The 21089-nt window shown below is 46.3% G+C and overlaps 1 protein-coding gene across 1 annotated transcript in view; it reads right to left on the minus strand.

The window, feature by feature from the left end:
• Positions 1–15837, minus strand: part of LOC139421739 (transmembrane protein 114-like) — an 82734-nt gene extending 66897 nt beyond the window's left edge. The window contains exon 1 of the mRNA XM_071172860.1: positions 15604–15837. Within this exon, the coding sequence (XP_071028961.1) occupies positions 15604–15784 (181 nt within the window). The 5' untranslated portion in view covers positions 15785–15837. The remainder of the gene's footprint in view (positions 1–15603) is intronic.
• Positions 15838–21089: the final 5252 nt, after the last annotated feature.

A 21089-nucleotide genomic window follows, 5' to 3' on the forward strand; every position in this document is an offset into this window, starting at 1 on the left:
CTAAACACCACAGCAGTCCTAGCCTGGATGTCAGTCTGTTTCTAAACACCACAGCAGTCCTAGCCTGGATGTCAGTCTGTTTCTAAACACCACAGCAGTCCTAGCCTGGATGTCAGTCTGTTTCTAAACACCACAGCAGTCCTAGCCTGGATGTCAGTCTGTTTCTAAACACCACAGCAGTCCTAGCCTGGATGTCAGTCTGTTTCTAAACACCACAGCAGTCCTAGCCTGGATGTCAGTCTGTTTCTAAACACCACAGCAGTCCTAGCCTGGATGTCAGTCTGTTTCTAAACACCACAGCAGTCCTAGCCTGGATGTCAGTCTGTTTCTAAACACCACAGCAGTCCTAGCCTGGATGTCAGTCTGTTTCTAAACACCACAGCAGTCCTAGCCTGGATGTCAGTCTGTTTCTAAACACCACAGCAGTCCTAGCCTGGATGTCAGTCTGTTTCTAAACACCACAGCAGTCCTAGCCTGGATGTTCTGTTTCTAGTCTGTTTCTAAACACCACAGCAGTCCTAGCCTGGATGTCAGTCTGTTTCTAAACACCACAGCAGTCCTAGCCTGGATGTCAGTCTGTTTCTAAACACCACAGCAGTCCTAGCCTGGATGTCAGTCTGTTTCTAAACACCACAGCAGTCCTAGCCTGGATGTCAGTCTGTTTCTAAACACCACAGCAGTCCTAGCCTGGATGTCAGTCTGTTTCTAAACACCACAGCAGTCCTAGCCTGGATGTCAGTCTGTTTCTAAACACCACAGCAGTCCTAGCCTGGATGTCAGTCTGTTTCTAAACACCACAGCAGTCCTAGCCTGGATGTCAGTCTGTTTCTAAACACCACAGCAGTCCTAGCCTGGATGTCAGTCTGTTTCTAAACACCACAGCAGTCCTAGCCTGGATGTCAGTCTGTTTCTAAACACCACAGCAGTCCTAGCCTGGATGTCAGTCTGTTTCTAAACACCACAGCAGTCCTAGCCTGGATGTCAGTCTGTTTCTAAACACCACAGCAGTCCTAGCCTGGATGTCAGTCTGTTTCTAAACACCACAGCAGTCCTAGCCTGGATGTCAGTCTGTTTCTAAACACCACAGCAGTCCTAGCCTGGATGTCAGTCTGTTTCTAAACACCACAGCAGTCCTAGCCTGGATGTCAGTCTGTTTCTAAACACCACAGCAGTCCTAGCCTGGATGTCAGTCTGTTTCTAAACACCACAGCAGTCCTAGCCTGGATGTCAGTCTGTTTCTAAACACCACAGCAGTCCTAGCCTGGATGTCAGTCTGTTTCTAAACACCACAGCAGTCCTAGCCTGGATGTCAGTCTGTTTCTAAACACCACAGCAGTCCTAGCCTGGATGTCAGTCTGTTTCTAAACACCACAGCAGTCCTAGCCTGGATGTCAGTCTGTTTCTAAACACCACAGCAGTCCTAGCCTGGATGTCAGTCTGTTTCTACACCACAGCAGTCCTAGCCTGGATGTCAGTCTGTTTCTAAACACCACAGCAGTCCTAGCCTGGATGTCAGTCTGTTTCTAAACACCACAGCAGTCCTAGCCTGGATGTCAGTCTGTTTCTAAACACCACAGCAGTCCTAGCCTGGATGTCAGTCTGTTTCTAAACACCACAGCAGTCCTAGCCTGGATGTCAGTCTGTTTCTAAACACCACAGCAGTCCTAGCCTGGATGTCAGTCTGTTTCTAAACACCACAGCAGTCCTAGCCTGGATGTCAGTCTGTTTCTAAACACCACAGCAGTCCTAGCCTGGATGTCAGTCTGTTTCTAAACACCACAGCAGTCCTAGCCTGGATGTCAGTCTGTTTCTAAACACCACAGCAGTCCTAGCCTGGATGTCAGTCTGTTTCTAAACACCAGTCCTAGCAGTCCTCTGTTTCTAGCCTGGATGTCAGTCTGTTTCTAAACACCACAGCAGTCCTAGCCTGGATGTCAGTCTGTTTCTAAACACCACAGCAGTCCTAGCCTGGATGTCAGTCTGTTTCTAAACACCACAGCAGTCCTAGCCTGGATGTCAGTCTGTTTCTAAACACCACAGCAGTCCTAGCCTGGATGTCAGTCTGTTTCTAAACACCACAGCAGTCCTAGCCTGGATGTCAGTCTGTTTCTAAACACCACAGCAGTCCTAGCCTGGATGTCTAAACACCACAGCAGTCCTAGCCTGGATGTCAGTCTGTTTCTAAACACCACAGCAGTCCTAGCCTGGATGTCAGTCTGTTTCTAAACACCACAGCAGTCCTAGCCTGGATGTCAGTCTGTTTCTAAACACCACAGCAGTCCTAGCCTGGATGTCAGTCTGTTTCTAAACACCACAGCAGTCCTAGCCTGGATGTCAGTCTGTTTCTAAACACCACAGCAGTCCTAGCCTGGCAGTCCTAGCCTGGATGTCAGTCTGTTTCTAAACACCACAGCAGTCCTAGCCTGGATGTCAGTCTGTTTCTAAACACCACAGCAGTCCTAGCCTGGATGTCAGTCTGTTTCTAAACACCACAGCAGTCCTAGCCTGGATGTCAGTCTGTTTCTAAACACCACAGCAGTCCTAGCCTGGATGTCAGTCTGTTTCTAAACACCACAGCAGTCCTAGCCTGGATGTCAGTCTGTTTCACCACAGCAGTCCTAGCCTGGATGTCACACCACAGCAGTCCTAATGTCAGTCTGTTTCCACCACAGCAGTCCTAGCCTGGATGTCAGTCTGTTTCTAAACACCACAGCAGTCCTAGCCTGGATGTCAGTCTGTTTCTAAACACCACAGCAGTCCTAGCCTGGATGTCAGTCTGTTTCTAAACACCACAGCAGTCCTAGCCTGGATGTCAGTCTGTTTCTAAACACCACAGCAGTCCTAGCCTGGATGTCAGTCTGTTTCTAAACACCACAGCAGTCCTAGCCTGGATGTCAGTCTGTTTCTAAACACCACAGCAGTCCTAGCCTGGATGTCAGTCTGTTTAAACACCACAGCAGTCCTAGCCTGGATGTCAGTCTGTTTCTAAACACCACAGCAGTCCTAGCCTGGATGTCAGTCTGTTTCTCCTAAACACCACAGCAGTCCTAGCCTGGATGTCAGTCTGTTTCTAAACACCACAGCAGTCCTAGCCTGGATGTCAGTCTGTTTCTAAACACCACAGCAGTCCTAGCCTGGATGTCAGTCTGTTTCTAAACACCACAGCAGTCCTAGCCTGGATGTCAGTCTGTTTCTAAACACCACAGCAGTCCTAGCCTGGATGTCAGTCTGTTTCTAAACACCACAGCAGTCCTAGCCTGGATGTCAGTCTGTTTCTAAACACCACAGCAGTCCTAGCCTGGATGTCAGTCTGTTTCTAAACACCACAGCAGTCCTAGCCTGGATGTCAGTCTGTTTCTAAACACCACAGCAGTCCTAGCCTGGATGTCAGTCTGTTTCTAAACACCACAGCAGTCCTAGCCTGGATGTCAGTCTGTTTCTAAACACCACAGCAGTCCTAGCCTGGATGTCAGTCTGTTTCTAAACACCACAGCAGTCCTAGCCTGGATGTCAGTCTGTTTCTAAACACCACAGCAGTCCTAGCCTGGATGTCAGTCTGTTTCTAAACACCACAGCAGTCCTAGCCTGGATGTCAGTCTGTTTCTAAACACCACAGCAGTCCTAGCCTGGATGTCAGTCTGTTTCTAAACACCACAGCAGTCCTAGCCTGGATGTCAGTCTGTTTCTAAACACCACAGCAGTCCTAGCCTGGATGTCAGTCTGTTTCTAAACACCACAGCAGTCCTAGCCTGGATGTCAGTCTGTTTCTAAACACCACAGCAGTCCTAGCCTGGATGTCAGTCTGTTTCTAAACACCACAGCAGTCCTAGCCTGGATGTCAGTCTGTTTCTAAACACCACAGCAGTCCTAGCCTGGATGTCAGTCTGTTTCTAAACACCACAGCAGTCCTAGCCTGGATGTCAGTCTGTTTCTAAACACCACAGCAGTCCTAGCCTGGATGTCAGTCTGTTTCTAGCAGTCCTAGCCTGGATGTCAGTCTGTTTCTAAACACCACAGCAGTCCTAGCCTGGATGTCAGTCTGTTTCTAAACACCACAGCAGTCCTAGCCTGGATGTCAGTCTGTTTCTAAACACCACAGCAGTCCTAGCCTGGATGTCAGTCTGTTTCTAAACACCACAGCAGTCCTAGCCTGGATGTCAGTCTGTTTCTAAACACCACAGCAGTCCTAGCCTGGATGTCAGTCTGTTTCTAAACACCACAGCAGTCCTAGCCTGGATGTCAGTCTGTTTCTAAACACCACAGCAGTCCTAGCCTGGATGTCAGTCTGTTTCTAAACACCACAGCAGTCCTAGCCTGGATGTCAGTCTGTTTCTAAACACCACAGCAGTCCTAGCCTGGATGTCAGTCTGTTTCTAAACACCACAGCAGTCCTAGCCTGGATGTCAGTCTGTTTCTAAACACCACAGCAGTCCTAGCCTGGATGTCAGTCTGTTTCTAAACACCACAGCAGTCCTAGCCTGGATGTCAGTCTGTTTCTAAACACCACAGCAGTCCTAGCCTGGATGTCAGTCTGTTTAAACACCACAGCAGTCCTAGCCTGGATGTCAGTCTGTTTCTAAACACCACAGCAGTCCTAGCCTGGATGTCAGTCTGTTTCTAAACACCACAGCAGTCCTAGCCTGGATGTCAGTCTGTTTCTAAACACCACAGCAGTCCTAGCCTGGATGTCAGTCTGTTTCTAAACACCACAGCAGTCCTAGCCTGGATGTCAGTCTGTTTCTAAACACCACAGCAGTCCTAGCCTGGATGTCAGTCTGTTTCTAAACACCACAGCAGTCCTAGCCTGGATGTCAGTCTGTTTCTAAACACCACAGCAGTCCTAGCCTGGATGTCAGTCTGTTTCTAAACACCACAGCAGTCCTAGCCTGGATGTCTGTTTCTAAACACCACAGCAGTCTGCCTGGATGTCAGTCTGTTTCTAAACACCACAGCAGTCCTAGCCTGGATGTCAGTCTGTTTCTAAACACCACAGCAGTCCTAGCCTGGATGTCAGTCTGTTTCTAAACACCACAGCAGTCCTAGCCTGGATGTCAGTCTGTTTCTAAACACCACAGCAGTCCTAGCCTGGATGTCAGTCTGTTTCACCACAGCAGTCCTAGCCTGGATGTCACTGTTTCACACCACAGCAGTCCTAGCCTGGATGTCAGTCTGTTTCTAAACACCACAGCAGTCCTAGCCTGGATGTCAGTCTGTTTCTAAACACCACAGCAGTCCTAGCCTGGATGTCAGTCTGTTTCTAAACACCACAGCAGTCCTAGCCTGGATGTCAGTCTGTTTCTAAACACCACAGCAGTCCTAGCCTGGATGTCAGTCTGTTTCTAAACACCACAGCAGTCCTAGCCTGGATGTCAGTCTGTTTCTAAACACCACAGCAGTCCTAGCCTGGATGTCAGTCTGTTTCTAAACACCACAGCAGTCCTAGCCTGGATGTCAGTCTGTTTCTAAACACCACAGCAGTCCTAGCCTGGATGTCAGTCTGTTTCTAAACACCACAGCAGTCCTAGCCTGGATGTCAGTCTGTTTCTAAACACCACAGCAGTCCTAGCCTGGATGTCAGTCTGTTTCTAAACACCACAGCAGTCCTAGCCTGGATGTCAGTCTGTTTCTAAACACCACAGCAGTCCTAGCCTGGATGTCAGTCTGTTTCTAAACACCACAGCAGTCCTAGCCTGGATGTCCTGTTTCTAGCAGTCCTGGGATGTCAGTCTGTTTCTAAACACCACAGCAGTCCTAGCCTGGATGTCAGTCTGTTTCTAAACACCACAGCAGTCCTAGCCTGGATGTCAGTCTGTTTCTAAACACCACAGCAGTCCTAGCCTGGATGTCAGTCTGTTTCTAAACACCACAGCAGTCCTAGCCTGGATGTCAGTCTGTTTCTAAACACCACAGCAGTCCTAGCCTGGATGTCAGTCTGTTTCTAAACACCACAGCAGTCCTAGCCTGGATGTCAGTCTGTTTCTAAACACCACAGCAGTCCTAGCCTGGATGTCAGTCTGTTTCTAAACACCACAGCAGTCCTAGCCTGGATGTCAGTCTGTTTCTAAACACCACAGCAGTCCTAGCCTGGATGTCAGTCTGTTTCTAAACACCACAGCAGTCCTAGCCTGGATGTCAGTCTGTTTCTAAACACCACAGCAGTCCTAGCCTGGATGTCAGTCTGTTTCTAAACACCACAGCAGTCCTAGCCTGGATGTCAGTCTGTTTCTAAACACCACAGCAGTCCTAGCCTGGATGTCAGTCTGTTTCTAAACACCACAGCAGTCCTAGCCTGGATGTCAGTCTGTTTCTAAACACCACAGCAGTCCTAGCCTGGATGTCAGTCTGTTTCTAAACACCACAGCAGTCCTAGCCTGGATGTCAGTCTGTTTCTAAACACCACAGCAGTCCTAGCCTGGATGTCAGTCTGTTTCTAAACACCACAGCAGTCCTAGCCTGGATGTCAGTCTGTTTCTAAACACCACAGCAGTCCTAGCCTGGATGTCAGTCTGTTTCTAAACACCACAGCAGTCCTAGCCTGGATGTCAGTCTGTTTCTAAACACCACAGCAGTCCTAGCCTGGATGTCAGTCTGTTTCTAAACACCACAGCAGTCCTAGCCTGGATGTCAGTCTGTTTCTAAACACCACAGCAGTCCTAGCCTGGATGTCAGTCTGTTTCTAAACACCACAGCAGTCCTAGCCTGGATGTCACACCCACAGCAGTCCTAGCCTGGATGTCAGTCTGTTTCTAAACACCACAGCAGTCCTAGCCTGGATGTCAGTCTGTTTCTAAACACCACAGCAGTCCTAGCCTGGATGTCAGTCTGTTTCTAAACACCACAGCAGTCCTAGCCTGGATGTCAGTCTGTTTCTAAACACCACAGCAGTCCTAGCCTGGATGTCAGTCTGTTTCTAAACACCACAGCAGTCCTAGCCTGGATGTCAGTCTGTTTCTAAACACCACAGCAGTCCTAGCCTGGATGTCAGTCTGTTTCTAAACACCACAGCAGTCCTAGCCTGGATGTCAGTCTGTTTCTAAACACCACAGCAGTCCTAGCCTGGATGTCAGTCTGTTTCTAAACACCACAGCAGTCCTAGCCTGGATGTCAGTCTGTTTCTAAACACCACAGCAGTCCTAGCCTGGATGTCAGTCTGTTTCACCACAGCAGTAAACACCACAGCAGTCCTAGCCTGGATGTCAGTCTGTTTCTAAACACCACAGCAGTCCTAGCCTGGATGTCAGTCTGTTTCTAAACACCACAGCAGTCCTAGCCTGGATGTCAGTCTGTTTCTAAACACCACAGCAGTCCTAGCCTGGATGTCAGTCTGTTTCTAAACACCACAGCAGTCCTAGCCTGGATGTCAGTCTGTTTCCTAAACACCACAGCAGTCCTAGCCTGGATGTCAGTCTGTTTCTAAACACCACAGCAGTCCTAGCCTGGATGTCAGTCTGTTTCTAAACACCACAGCAGTCCTAGCCTGGATGTCAGTCTGTTTCTAAACACCACAGCAGTCCTAGCATGTCCTGTTTCTAGCCTGGATGTCAGTCTGTTTCTAAACACCACAGCAGTCCTAGCCTGGATGTCAGTCTGTTTCTAAACACCACAGCAGTCCTAGCCTGGATGTCAGTCTGTTTCTAAACACCACAGCAGTCCTAGCCTGGATGTCAGTCTGTTTCTAAACACCACAGCAGTCCTAGCCTGGATGTCAGTCTGTTTCTAAACACCACAGCAGTCCTAGCCTGGATGTCAGTCTGTTTCTAAACACCACAGCAGTCCTAGCCTGGATGTCAGTCTGTTTCTAAACACCACAGCAGTCCTAGCCTGGATGTCAGTCTGTTTCTAAACACCACAGCAGTCCTAGCCTGGATGTCAGTCTGTTTCTAAACACCACAGCAGTCCTAGCCTGGATGTCAGTCTGTTTCTAAACACCACAGCAGTCCTAGCCTGGATGTCAGTCTGTTTCTAAACACCACAGCAGTCCTAGCCTGGATGTCAGTCTGTTTCTAAACACCACAGCAGTCCTAGCCTGGATGTCAGTCTGTTTCTAAACACCACAGCAGTCCTAGCCTGGATGTCAGTCTGTTTCTAAACACCACAGCAGTCCTAGCCTGGATGTCAGTCTGTTTCTAAACACCACAGCAGTCCTAGCCTGGATGTCAGTCTGCCTTGTCAGTCTGTTTCTAAACACCACAGCAGTCCTAGCCTGGATGTCAGTCTGTTTCTAAACACCACAGCAGTCCTAGCCTGGATGTCAGTCTGTTTCTAAACACCACAGCAGTCCTAGCCTGGATGTCAGTCTGTTTCTAAACACCACAGCAGTCCTAGCCTGGATGTCAGCAGTCCTGCCTGGATGTCAGTCTGTTTCTAAACACCACAGCAGTCCTAGCCTGGATGTCAGTCTGTTTCTAAACACCACAGCAGTCCTAGCCTGGATGTCAGTCTGTTTCTAAACACCACAGCAGTCCTAGCCTGGATGTCAGTCTGTTTCTAAACACCACAGCAGTCCTAGCCTGGATGTCAGTCTGTTTCTAAACACCACAGCAGTCCTAGCCTGGATGTCAGTCTGTTTCTAAACACCACAGCAGTCCTAGCCTGGATGTCAGTCTGTTTCTAAACACCACAGCAGTCCTAGCCTGGATGTCAGTCTGTTTCTAAACACCACAGCAGTCCCAGCCTGGATGTCAGTCTGTTTCTAAACACCACAGCAGTCCTAGCCTGGATGTCAGTCTGTTTCTAAACACCACAGCAGTCCTAGCCTGGATGTCAGTCTGTTTCTAAACACCACAGCAGTCCTAGCCTGGATGTCAGTCTGTTTCTAAACACCACAGCAGTCCTAGCCTGGATGTCAGTCTGTTTCTAAACACCACAGCAGTCCTAGCCTGGATGTCAGTCTGTTTCTAAACACCACAGCAGTCCTAGCCTGGATGTCAGTCTGTTTCTAAACACCACAGCAGTCCTAGCCTGGATGTCAGTCTGTTTCTAAACACCACAGCAGTCCTAGCCTGGATGTCAGTCTGTTTCTAAACACCACAGCAGTCCTAGCCTGGATGTCAGTCTGTGGATGTCTAAACACCACAGCAGTCCTAGCCTGGATGTCAGTCTGTTTCTAAACACCACAGCAGTCCTAGCCTGGATGTCAGTCTGTTTCTAAATGTCACCACAGCAGTCCTAGCCTGGATGTCAGTCTGTTTCTAAACACCACAGCAGTCCTAGCCTGGATGTCAGTCTGTTTCTAAACACCACAGCAGTCCTAGCCTGGATGTCAGTCTGTTTCTAAACACCACAGCAGTCCTAGCCTGGATGTCAGTCTGTTTCTAAACACCACAGCAGTCCTAGCCTGGATGTCAGTCTGTTTCTAAACACCACAGCAGTCCTAGCCTGGATGTCAGTCTGTTTCTAAACACCACAGCAGTCCTAGCCTGGATGTCAGTCTGTTTCTAAACACCACAGCAGTCCTAGCCTGGATGTCAGTCTGTCTAAACACCACAGCAGTCCTAGCCTGGATGTCAGTCTGTTTCTAAACACCACAGCAGTCCTAGCCTGGATGTCAGTCTGTTTCTAAACACCACAGCAGTCCTAGCCTGGATGTCAGTCTGTTTCTAAACACCACAGCAGTCCTAGCCTGGATGTCAGTCTGTTTCTAAACACCACAGCAGTCCTAGCCTGGATGTCAGTCTGTTTCTAAACACCACAGCATTCCTAGCCTGGATGTCAGTCTGTTTCTAAACACCACAGCAGTCCTAGCCTGGATGTCAGTCTGTTTCTAAACACCACAGCAGTCCTAGCCTGGATGTCAGTCTGTTTCTAAACACCACAGCAGTCCTAGCCTGGATGTCAGTCTGTTTCTAAACACCACAGCAGTCCTAGCCTGGATGTCAGTCTGTTTCTAAACACCACAGCAGTCCTAGCCTGGATGTCAGTCTGTTTCTAAACACCACAGCAGTCCTAGCCTGGATGTCAGTCTGTTTCTAAACACCACAGCAGTCCTAGCCTGGATGTCAGTCTGTGTCTAAACACCACAGCAGTCCTAGCCTGGATGTCAGTCTGTTTCTAAACACCACAGCAGTCCTAGCCTGGATGTCAGTCTGTTTCTAAACACCACAGCAGTCCTAGCCTGGATGTCAGTCTGTTTCTAAACACCACAGCAGTCCTAGCCTGGATGTCAGTCTGTTTCTAAACACCACAGCAGTCCTAGCCTGGATGTCAGTCTGTTTCTAAACACCACAGCAGTCCTAGCCTGGATGTCAGTCTGTTTCTAAACACCACAGCAGTCCTAGCCTGGATGTCAGTCTGTTTCTAAACACCACAGCAGTCCTAGCCTGGATGTCAGTCTGTTTCTAAACACCACAGCAGTCCTAGCCTGGATGTCAGTCTGTTTCTAAACACCATAGCAGTCCTAGCCTGGATGTCCGTCTGTTTCTAAACACCACAGCAGTCCTAGCCTGGATGTCAGTCTGTTTCTAAACACCACAGCAGTCCTAGCCTGGATGTCAGTCTGTTTCTAAACACCACAGCAGTCCTAGCCTGGATGTCAGTCTGTTTCTAAACACCACAGCAGTCCTAGCCTGGATGTCAGTCTGTTTCTAAACACCACAGCAGTCCTAGCCTGGATGTCAGTCTGTTTCTAAACACCACAGCAGTCCTAGCCTGGATGTCAGTCTGTTTCTAAACACCACAGCAGTCCTAGCCTGGATGTCCGTCTGTTTCTAAACACCACAGCAGTCCTAGCCTGGATGTCAGTCTGTTTCTAAACACCACAGCAGTCCTAGCCTGGATGTCAGTCTGTTTCTAAACACCACAGCAGTCCTAGCCTGGATGTCAGTCTGTGTCTAAACACCACAGCAGTCCTAGCCTGGATGTCAGTCTGTGTCTAAACACCACAGCAGTCCTAGCCTGGATGTCAGTCTGTGTCTAAACACCACAGCAGTCCTAGCCTAGGTTGAGTTGTATGTTATGACATTGTTACAACCCAGAGGTTGTCTACAGCAGAAAACAGACATGCCGTCACCCACACTGGCTCTTACACCCACACTGGCTCTTACACCCACGCTGCAGTAAAGCAGCTCTCCTCAACTCTGGTCCTGGGGACTGTCAGGGTGGGACTGTTTTTCTTCCAGCCCAGTACTAATACACCTATAATATCTGATAATAGAATGTCTGATAATAGAATATCTGATAATATAATACCTGATAATATAATATCTGCCATCTAGCTGACACTTTAACTGAAACTTATCCAAAGCATCTTAAAGCCATGTAGTACCAGGCTGTACCAGCTGAGCTACAGGGGACTACACTATACATGTTATAACCTGGTAGTACCAGCTGAGCTACAGGGGACTACACTATACATGTTATAACCCTGGTAGTACCATGTTGTACCAGCTGAGCTACAGGGGACTACACTATACATGTTATAACCTGGTAGTACCAGCTGAGCTACAGGGAACTACACTATACATGTTATAACCTGGTAGTACCATGCTGTACCAGCTGAGCTACAGGGAACTACACTATACATGTTATAACCTGGTAGTACCAGCTGAGCTACAGGGGACTACACTATACATGTTATAACCTGGTAGTACCAGCTGAGCTACAGGGGACTACACTATACATGTTATAACCTGGTAGTACCAGCTGAGCTACAGGGGACTACACTATACATGTTATAACCTGGTAGTACCAGCTGAGCTACAGAGGACTACACTATACATGTCATAACCTGGTAGTACCAGCTGAGCTACAGGGAACTACACTATACATGTTATAACCTGGTAGTACCAGCTGAGCTACAGGGGACTACACTATACATGTTATAACTCTGGTAGTACCAGCTGAGCTACAGGGAACTACACTATACGTGTTATAACCTACTAGTACCATGCTGTACCAGCTGAGCTACAGGGGACTACACTATACATGTTATAACCTGGTAGTACCAGCTGAGCTACAGGGAACTACACTATACATGTTATAACCTGGTAGTACCATGCTGTACCAGCTGAGCTACAGGGGACTACACTATACATGTTATAACTCTGGTAGTACCAGCTGAGCTACAGATGGTCACACTATACATGCTATAACCTGGTAGTACCATGCTGAGCTACAGGGAACTACACTATACATGTTATAACCTGGTAGTACAAGCTGAGCTACAGGGGACTACACTATACATGTTATAACCTGGTAGTACCAGCTGAGCTACAGGGGACTACACTATACATGATATAACCTGGTAGTACCATGCTGTACCAGCTGAGCTACAGGGGACTACACTATACATGTTATAACTCTGGTAGTACCAGCTGAGCTACAGGGAACTACACTATACATGTTATAACCTGGTAGTACCAGCTGAGCTACAGGGAACTACACTATACGTGTTATAACCTGGTAGTACCAGCTGAGCTACAGGGGACTACACTATACATGTTATAACCTGGTAGTACCAGCTGAGCTACAGGGGACTACACTATACATGTTATAACCTGGTAGTACCAGCTGAGCTACAGGGAACTACACTATTCATGTTATAACCAGGTAGTACCATGCTGTACCAGCTGAGCTACAGGGAACTACACTATTCATGTTATAACCTGGTAGTACCAGCTGAGCTACAGGGGACTACACTATACATGTTATAACCTGGTAGTACCAGCTGAGCTACAGGGAACTACACTATACATGTTATAACCCTGGTAGTACCAGCTGAGCTACAGGGAACTACACTATACATGTTATAACCCTGGTAGTACCAGCTGAGCTACAGGGGACTACACTATACATGTTATAACCTGGTAGTACCAGCTGAGCTACAGGGGACTACACTATACATGTTATAACCTGGTAGTACCATGCTGTACCAGCTGAGCTACAGGGAACTACACTATACATGTTATAACCTGGTAGTACCATGCTGTACCAGCTGAGCTACAGGGAACTACACTATACATGTTATAACCTGGTAGCACCAGCTGAGCTACAGGGGACTACACTATACATGTTATAACCTGGTAGTACCAGCTGAGCTACAGGGGACTACACTATACATGTTATAACCTGGTAGTACCATGCTGTACCAGCTGAGCTACAGGGGACTACACTATACATGTTATAACCTGGTAGTACCAGCTGAGCTACAGATGGTCACACTATACATGCTATAACCTGGTAGTACCAGCTGAGCTACATGGGACTACACTATACATGTTATAACCTGGTAGTACCAGCTGAGCTACAGATGGTCACACTATACATGCTATAACCTGGTAGTACCAGCTGAGCTACAGATGGTCACACTATACATGTTATAACCTGGTAGTACCAGCTGAGCTACAGATGGTCACACTATACATGTTATAACCTGGTAGTACCAGCTGAACTACAGGGGACTACACTATACATGCTATAACCTCGTAGTACCAGCTGAGCTACAGGGGACTACACTATACATGTTATAACCTGGTAGTACCAGCTGAGCTACAGGGGACTACACTATACATGTTATAACCTGGTAATACCATGCTGTACCAGCTGAGCTACAGGGGACTACACTATACATGTTATAACCTGGTAGTACCAGCTGAGCTACAGGGAATTACACTATACATGATATTTCCCTGGTAGTACCATGCTGTTCCAGCTGAGCTACAGGGGACTACACTATACATGTTATAACCTGGTAGTACCAGCTGAGCTACAGATGGTCACACTATACATGTTATAACCTGGTAGTACCAGCTGAGCTACAGATGGTCACACTATACATGCTATAACCTGGTAGTACCAGCTGAGCTACAGATGGTCACACTATACATGCTATAACCTGGTAGTACCAGCTGAGCTACAGATGGTCACACTATACATGCTATAACCTGGTAGTACCAGCTGAGCTACAGATGGTCACACTATACATGTTATAACCTGGTAGTACCAGCTGAGCTACAGATGGTCACACTATACATGCTATAACCTGGTAGTACCAGCTGAGCTACAGATGGTCACACTATACATGTTATAACCTGGTTGTACCAGCTGAGCTACAGATGGTCACACTATACATGTTATAACCTGGTAGTACCAGCTGAGCTACAGATGGTCACACTATACATGTTATAACCTGGTAGTACCAGCTGAGCTACAGATGGTCACACTATACATGTTATAACCTGGTAGTACCAGCTGAGCTACAGATGGTCACACTATACATGCTATAACCTGGTAGTACCAGCTGAGCTACAGATGGTCACACTATACATGTTATAACCTGGTAGTACCAGCTGAGCTACAGATGGTCACACTATACATGTTATAACCTGGTAGTACCAGCTGAGCTACAGATGGTCACACTATACATGTTATAACCTGGTAGTACCAGCTGAGCTACAGATGGTCACACTATACATGTTATAACCTGGTAGTACCAGCTGAGCTACAGATGGTCACACTATACATGTTATAACCTGGTAGTACCAGCTGAGCTACAGATGGTCACACTATACATGTTATAACCTGGTAGTACCAGCTGAGCTACAGATGGTCACACTATACATGTTATAACCTGGTAGTACCAGCTGAGCTACAGATGGTCACACTATACATGCTATAACCTGGTAGTACCAGCTGAGCTACAGATGGTCACACTATACATGTTATAACCTGGTAGTACCAGCTGAGCTACAGATGGTCACACTATACATGTTATAACCTGGTAGTACCATGCTGTACCAGCTGAGCTACAGGGGACTACACTATTCATGTTATAACCTGGTAGTACCAGCTGAGCTACAGATGGTCACACTATACATGTTATAACCTGGTAGTACCAGCTGAGCTACAGATGGTCACACTATACATGTTATAACCCTGGTAGTACCAGCTGAGCTACAGATGGTCACACTATACATGTTATAACCTGGTAGTACCAGCTGAGCTACAGATGGTCACACTATACATGTTATAACCTGGTAGTACCAGCTGAGCTACAGGGGACTACACTATACATGTTATAACCTGGTAGTACCAGCTGAGCTACAGATGGTCACACTATACATGTTATAACCTGGTAGTACCAGCTGAGCTACATGGGTCACACTATACATGCTATAACCTGGTAGTACCAGCTGAGCTACAGATGGTCACACTATACATGTTATAACCTGGTAGTACCAGCTGAGCTACAGATGGTCACACTATACATGTTATAACCTGGTAGTACCAGCTGAGCTACAGATGGTCACACTATACATGTTATAACCTGGTAGTACCAGCTGAGCTACAGGGGACTACACTATACATGTTATAACCTGGTAGTACCAGCTGAGCTACAGATGGTCACACTATACATGTTATAACCTGGTAGTACCAGCTGAGCTACAGATGGTCACACTATACATGCTATAACCTGGTAGTACCAGCTGAGCTACAGATGGTCACACTATACATGTTATAACCTGGTAGTACCAGCTGAGCTACAGATGGTCACACTATACATGTTATAACCTGGTAGTACCAGCTGAGCTACAGATGGTCACACTAAGCCACAAAGGACCAGTATCTGACTCCCTGCTAAAAGAAAAGTAACATGCATTGACTTACAGTTGCAGGTCCTCCACAGTCCTGAGTGTGAGTTGAGAGAGAGGTTGGAGATGTTTTCCCTCTGAGCGACATCTATCAGGTACCAGTAGTCTGTCCCTATAGCCACCCCCAGCAACACAAAACTGGACACTCCACACACTGCTACAAACAGTGCCAGGGCTCCCAGAGTCATCCTCACCATACCCGAGAAGAGGAGAGGAGAGAGGAGAGAGAGAAACAGAGAGAGTGATAGACCTGGTGAGGCAAATCAGAGCGAGAAAGAAAGAGGTGTACAGAGCATGAGGGAGTGAGAAAGAGAAATGAAGAGAAACACAGAGGGAGAGAGTAGGAGGACAAGAGGGGAGAGGAAGAGAGAGGGCAAAAGAGAGAGGAAGAGAGAGGGAAAGGGAGAGAAACACAGAGAGAGGGATAGAGGAGGAGGACAAGAAGAGAGTTAGAGAGAGAGAGAGAGAGAGAGAGAGAGTGATGAAAAGGGAGGGAAACAGAGAGGGTAAAAGTCAGAAGATAGAGCGAGGGAGATGAAGATTAACATTGAAATAGTCAATAATAATAATAATTGAAGCGAGAGAGAGAGAGAGAGAGAGAGAGAGAGAAAGAGAGGAACAGAGAGAGAGAGGAACAGAGAGAGAGAGAGGAACAGAGAGAGAGAGAGGAACAGAGAGAGAGAGAGAGGAACAGAGAGAGAGAGAGAGGAACAGAGAGATAGAGATTAGGTGGGAGTGAGAGATCAGAGTGTCAAACACACACAGTGGAAGAGGGTGAATAAGAGAAGTATACAGGGGGTGAAAGATAAAGAGATGGAGAGCTGTTGTGGACTGTCTCTATGTCAGAGTGTGTATCTGCCGTCTGTGGAGTGGAGGTGTATCTCTGTGTCCTGGTCTGGTACTGAAGTAGTCTATTCACCACAGGGTTTCCCAAACTCAGTCCCGGGGCCCCTCTGCGCACGTTTAGGTTTTTCCTCTAGCGCTACACAGCTGATTTAAATAATCAAAGGTTGATGTTGAGTTGTTTATTTGAATCAGCTGTGTAGTGCTAGGGGAAACATATAAACGTGCACCCTTGGGGGGGGGGGGGGTACAGGACCAAGAGGGGCCCAGGACCCAGAGAGTGGGCCAGGAACAAGTTTGGAAAACCCTGTCCTACCAGACGGTCGATCAGTAGGGTGTAGTACCGTCCTGGGCCAGATGAGGGTAGCGTGGGGCAGACATTGTGCATTTTGAATGTTCGTTATGATCTCTGTGTATGTATCAGTAGCATCACTAGTAACACTAGTATCAATAGTAGTATCAGTAGTAGTATCAGTAGCATCAGTAGTATCAGTAGCGGTAACAGTAGTAGTATCAGTAGCATCAGTGGTATCAATAGTAGTATCAGTACTACCAGTATTATCACTAATATCAGTAGTATCATTATCAGTATCAGTAGTAACACTAGTATCAGTAGTGTCAGTATTAGTAGTATTATGAGTATCAGTAGTATCAGTAACATCAGCAGTAGTATCAGTATTATCATTAGCTTCAGTAGCATCTGTAGCATCAGTGGCATCAGTAGCATCAATATCAGTGGTAGCATCAGTAGTAGCATCAGTAGTATCAGAAGCGGTATCAGTAGTAGTATCAGTAGCATCAATATCAGTGGTAGCATCAGTAGTAGTATCAGTAGCATCAATATCAACGGTAGCATCAGTAGTAGTATCAGTAGCATCAGTAGTATCAGTAGCGGTATCAGTAGTAGTAGCAGTAGCATCAGTAGTATCACTAGTGGTATCAGTAGTAGTATCAGTAGCATCAGTAGTATCAGTAGCGGTATCAGTAGTAGTATCAGTAGCATCAGTAGTGGTATCAGTAGTATCACTAGAGGTATCAGTAGTAGTATCAGTAGCATCAGTAGTGGTATCAGTAGTATAAGTAGTAGCATCAGTAGTATCAGTAGTAGCATCAGTAGTAGTATCAGTAGCATTAGTAGTGGTATCAGTAGTATCAGTAGTAGTGTCAGTAGTATAAGTAGTAGCATCAGTAGTAGTATCAGTAGTAGCATCAGTAGTAATATCAGCAGCAGCATCAGTAGTAGTATCAGTAGCATCAGTAGTAGTATTAGTAGTGGTATCAGTAGTAGTATCAGTAGTATAAGTAGTAGCATCAGTAGTAGTATCAGTAGTATCAGTAGTATCAGTAGTAGTGTCAGTAGTATAAGTAGTAGCATCAGTAGTAGTATCAGTAGTAGCATCAGTAGTAGTATCAGCAGCAGCATCAGTAGTAGTATCAGTAGCATCAGTAGTAGTATTAGTAGTGGTATCAGTAGTAGTATCAGTAGTATAAGTAGTAGCATCAGTAGTAGTATCAGTAGTATCAGTAGTAGCATCAGTAGTAGTACCAGTAGTATCAGTAGTGGTATCAGTAGTAGTAGCATCAGTAGTAGTATCAGTAGTAGTATCAGTAGTATCAGTTGTAGTAGTATCCCTAGGAGGGGTGCGTCCCTTGAGTGAGTTGAGTCACTGACGTGATCTTCCTGTCCGGCTTGGCGCCCCCCCTTGGTTTGTGCCGTGGGGGAGATCTTTGTGGGCTATACTCGGCCTTGTCTCAGGATGGTAAGTTGGTGGTTGAAGATATCCCTCTAGTGGTGTGGGGGCTGTACTTTGGCAATGTGGGTGTGGTTATATCCTGCCTGTTTGGCCCTGTCTGGGGGTATCGTCAGACGGGGCCACAGTGTCTCCTGACTCCTCCTGTCTCCAGTATTTATGCTGCAGTAGTTTATGTGTCGGGGGGGGGGGGGGGGGGGGGGGGTCAGTCTGTTATATCTGGAGTATTTCTCCTGTCTTATCCAGTGTCCTGTGTGAATTTAAGTATGCTCTCTAATTCTCTCTCTTTTTCTCTCTTTCTTTCTTTCTTTCTTTTCTTTCTTTCTTTCTTTCTTTCTCTCTCTCGGAGGACCTGAGCCCTAGGACCATCTCTCAGGACAACCTGGCATGATGACTCCTTGCTGTCCCCAGTCCACCTGGCCCTGCTGCTGCTCCAGTTTCAACTGTTCTGCCTGCGGCTATGGAACCCTGACCTGTTCACCGGACGTGCTACCTGTCCCAGACCTGCTGTTTTCAACTCTCTGGAGACGGCAGGAGCGGTAGAGATACTCTGAATCAATAAAGTACTGGGTAAAGGGTCTGAATACTTATGTAAATGTGATATTTCTTTGGTAATTTCTTTGCCACATTCTTTGCCAACTGACATTTACTCCTGAGGTGCTGACTTGCTGCACCCTCGACAACTACTGTGATTATTATTATTTGACCCTGTTGGTCATCTATGAACATTTGAACATCTTGGCCATGTTCTGTTATAATCTCCACCCGGCACAGCCAGAAGAGGACTGGCCACCCCTCATAGCCTGGTTCCTCTCTAGATTTCTTCCTGGGTTCTGGCCTTTCTAGGGAGTTTTTCCTAGCCACCGTGCTTCTACACCTGCATTGCTTGCTGTTAGGGGTTTTAGGCTGGGTTTCTGTACAGCACTTTGAGATATCAGCTGATGCAAGTAGGGCTTTATACATACATTCCATTGATTGATAGTATCAGTACTATCAGTAACATCTGTAGTAGTGTCAGAAGTATCAGTAGTATCAGTACTACTATCAGTAATAGCAGGAGTAGTATCAGTATTGGTATCAGTAGTAGTATCAGTAGTATCAGTAGCAAAAGTAGTATCAATAGCATCCGTAGTATTATACATAGTGTCAGTAGTATCATGAGTAGAATTAGTAGCATCAATAGTAACAGTAGTATAAGTAGTAGTACCAATAGTATCAGTAGTATCAGCGGCATTAGTAGTAGTATCAGTATCATCAGTAGTAGTATCAGGTGCATCAGTAGTAGTATCATTAGCATTAGTACTGTCACTAGTATCACTAGTATCAGTAGTAGTATCAGGAGCAGTGGTAGTAGTATCAGTAGTATCACTAGTAGTATCAGTATCAGTATCAGTAGCATCAGTAGCATCAGTAGTATCAGTAGCATCAGTATCAGTAGTATCAGTATCAGTAGTATCAGTATCAGTAGTATCAGTAGTATCAGTAGCATCAGTAGTATCAGTAGCATCAGTAGTATCAGTAGCATCAGTATCAGTAGTATCAGTAGTATCAGTAGTATCAGTAGTATCAGTATCAGTAGTATCAGTAGTATCAGTAGCATCAGTAGTATCAGTAGCATCAGTAGGATTAGTAGCATCGGTAGTTGTAATAGTAGTAGTAACAGTATTATCAGTAGCATCAGTAGGATTAGTAGCATCGGTAGTTGTAATAGTAGTAGTAACAGTATTATCAGTAGCATCAGTTGCATCAGTAGTAGTATCAGTAGTATCAGTAATAATACCAGTAGTAGTATCAGTAGTATCAGTAATAATACCAGTAGTAGTATCAGTAGTATCAGTAATAATACCAGTAGTAGTATCAGTAGTATCAGTAATAATACCAGTAGTAGTATCAGTAGCATCAGTAGTTTCATTAGTATCAATAGTAGTATCAGTAGCAACCGTAGAAGCATCAGTAGGAGTATTAATAGAATCAGTAGTTTCAATTTCTATTTACTCTCAGATTCGAAAATGATAATTAGCCTCAACGTAGACATTAAGCAAGACTTACAGGTCCCTGCAAGCTCCTGCATGTCATCTCTAGCTGACACCTTTGCTAACAGGTATTGTGCCCATTTCAAACGTGCACAACACAGTTCACAGACCGTGTCAATAATAATGGCACAGATACAAAGATGAGCCCTCTATCTATCTCTATGCAGCTGCCCATGCTGTCACAGACGCTATAATGGCACAGACACAAAGATGAGTTCTCTATCTATCTCTATGCAGCTGCCCATGCTGTCACAGACGCTATAATGGCAAAGACACAAAGATGAGTCCTCTATCTATCTCTAAGCAGCTGCCCATGCTGTCACAGACGCTATAATGGCACAGACACAAAGATGAGTCCTCTATCTATCTCTATGCAGCTGCCCATGCTGTCACAGACGCTATAATGGCACAGACACAAAGATGAGTCCTCTATCTATCTCTATGCAGCTGCCCATGCTGTCAGACGCTATAATGGCACAGACACAAAGATGAGTCCTCTATCTATCTCTAAGCAGCTGCCCATGCTATCACAGATGCTATAATGGCACAGACACAAAGATGAGTCCTCTATCTATCTCTAAGCAGCTGCCCATGCTGTCACAGATGCTATAATGGCACAGACACAAAGATGAGTCCTCTATCTATCTCTAAGCAGCTGCCCATGCTGTCACAGACGCTATAATGGCACAGACACAAAGATGAGTCCTCTATCTATCTCTATGCAGCTGCCCATGCTGTCACAGACGCTATAATGGCACAGACACAAAGATGAGTCCTCTATCTATCTCTATGCAGCTGCCCATGCTGTCACAGACGCTATAATGGCACAGACACAAAGACGAGTCCTCTATCTATCTCTATGGGTTTTACAAATA

Source organism: Oncorhynchus clarkii, chromosome 12, assembly GCF_045791955.1.
Source record: "Oncorhynchus clarkii lewisi isolate Uvic-CL-2024 chromosome 12, UVic_Ocla_1.0, whole genome shotgun sequence".
NCBI lineage: Eukaryota > Metazoa > Chordata > Actinopteri > Salmoniformes > Salmonidae > Oncorhynchus > Oncorhynchus clarkii.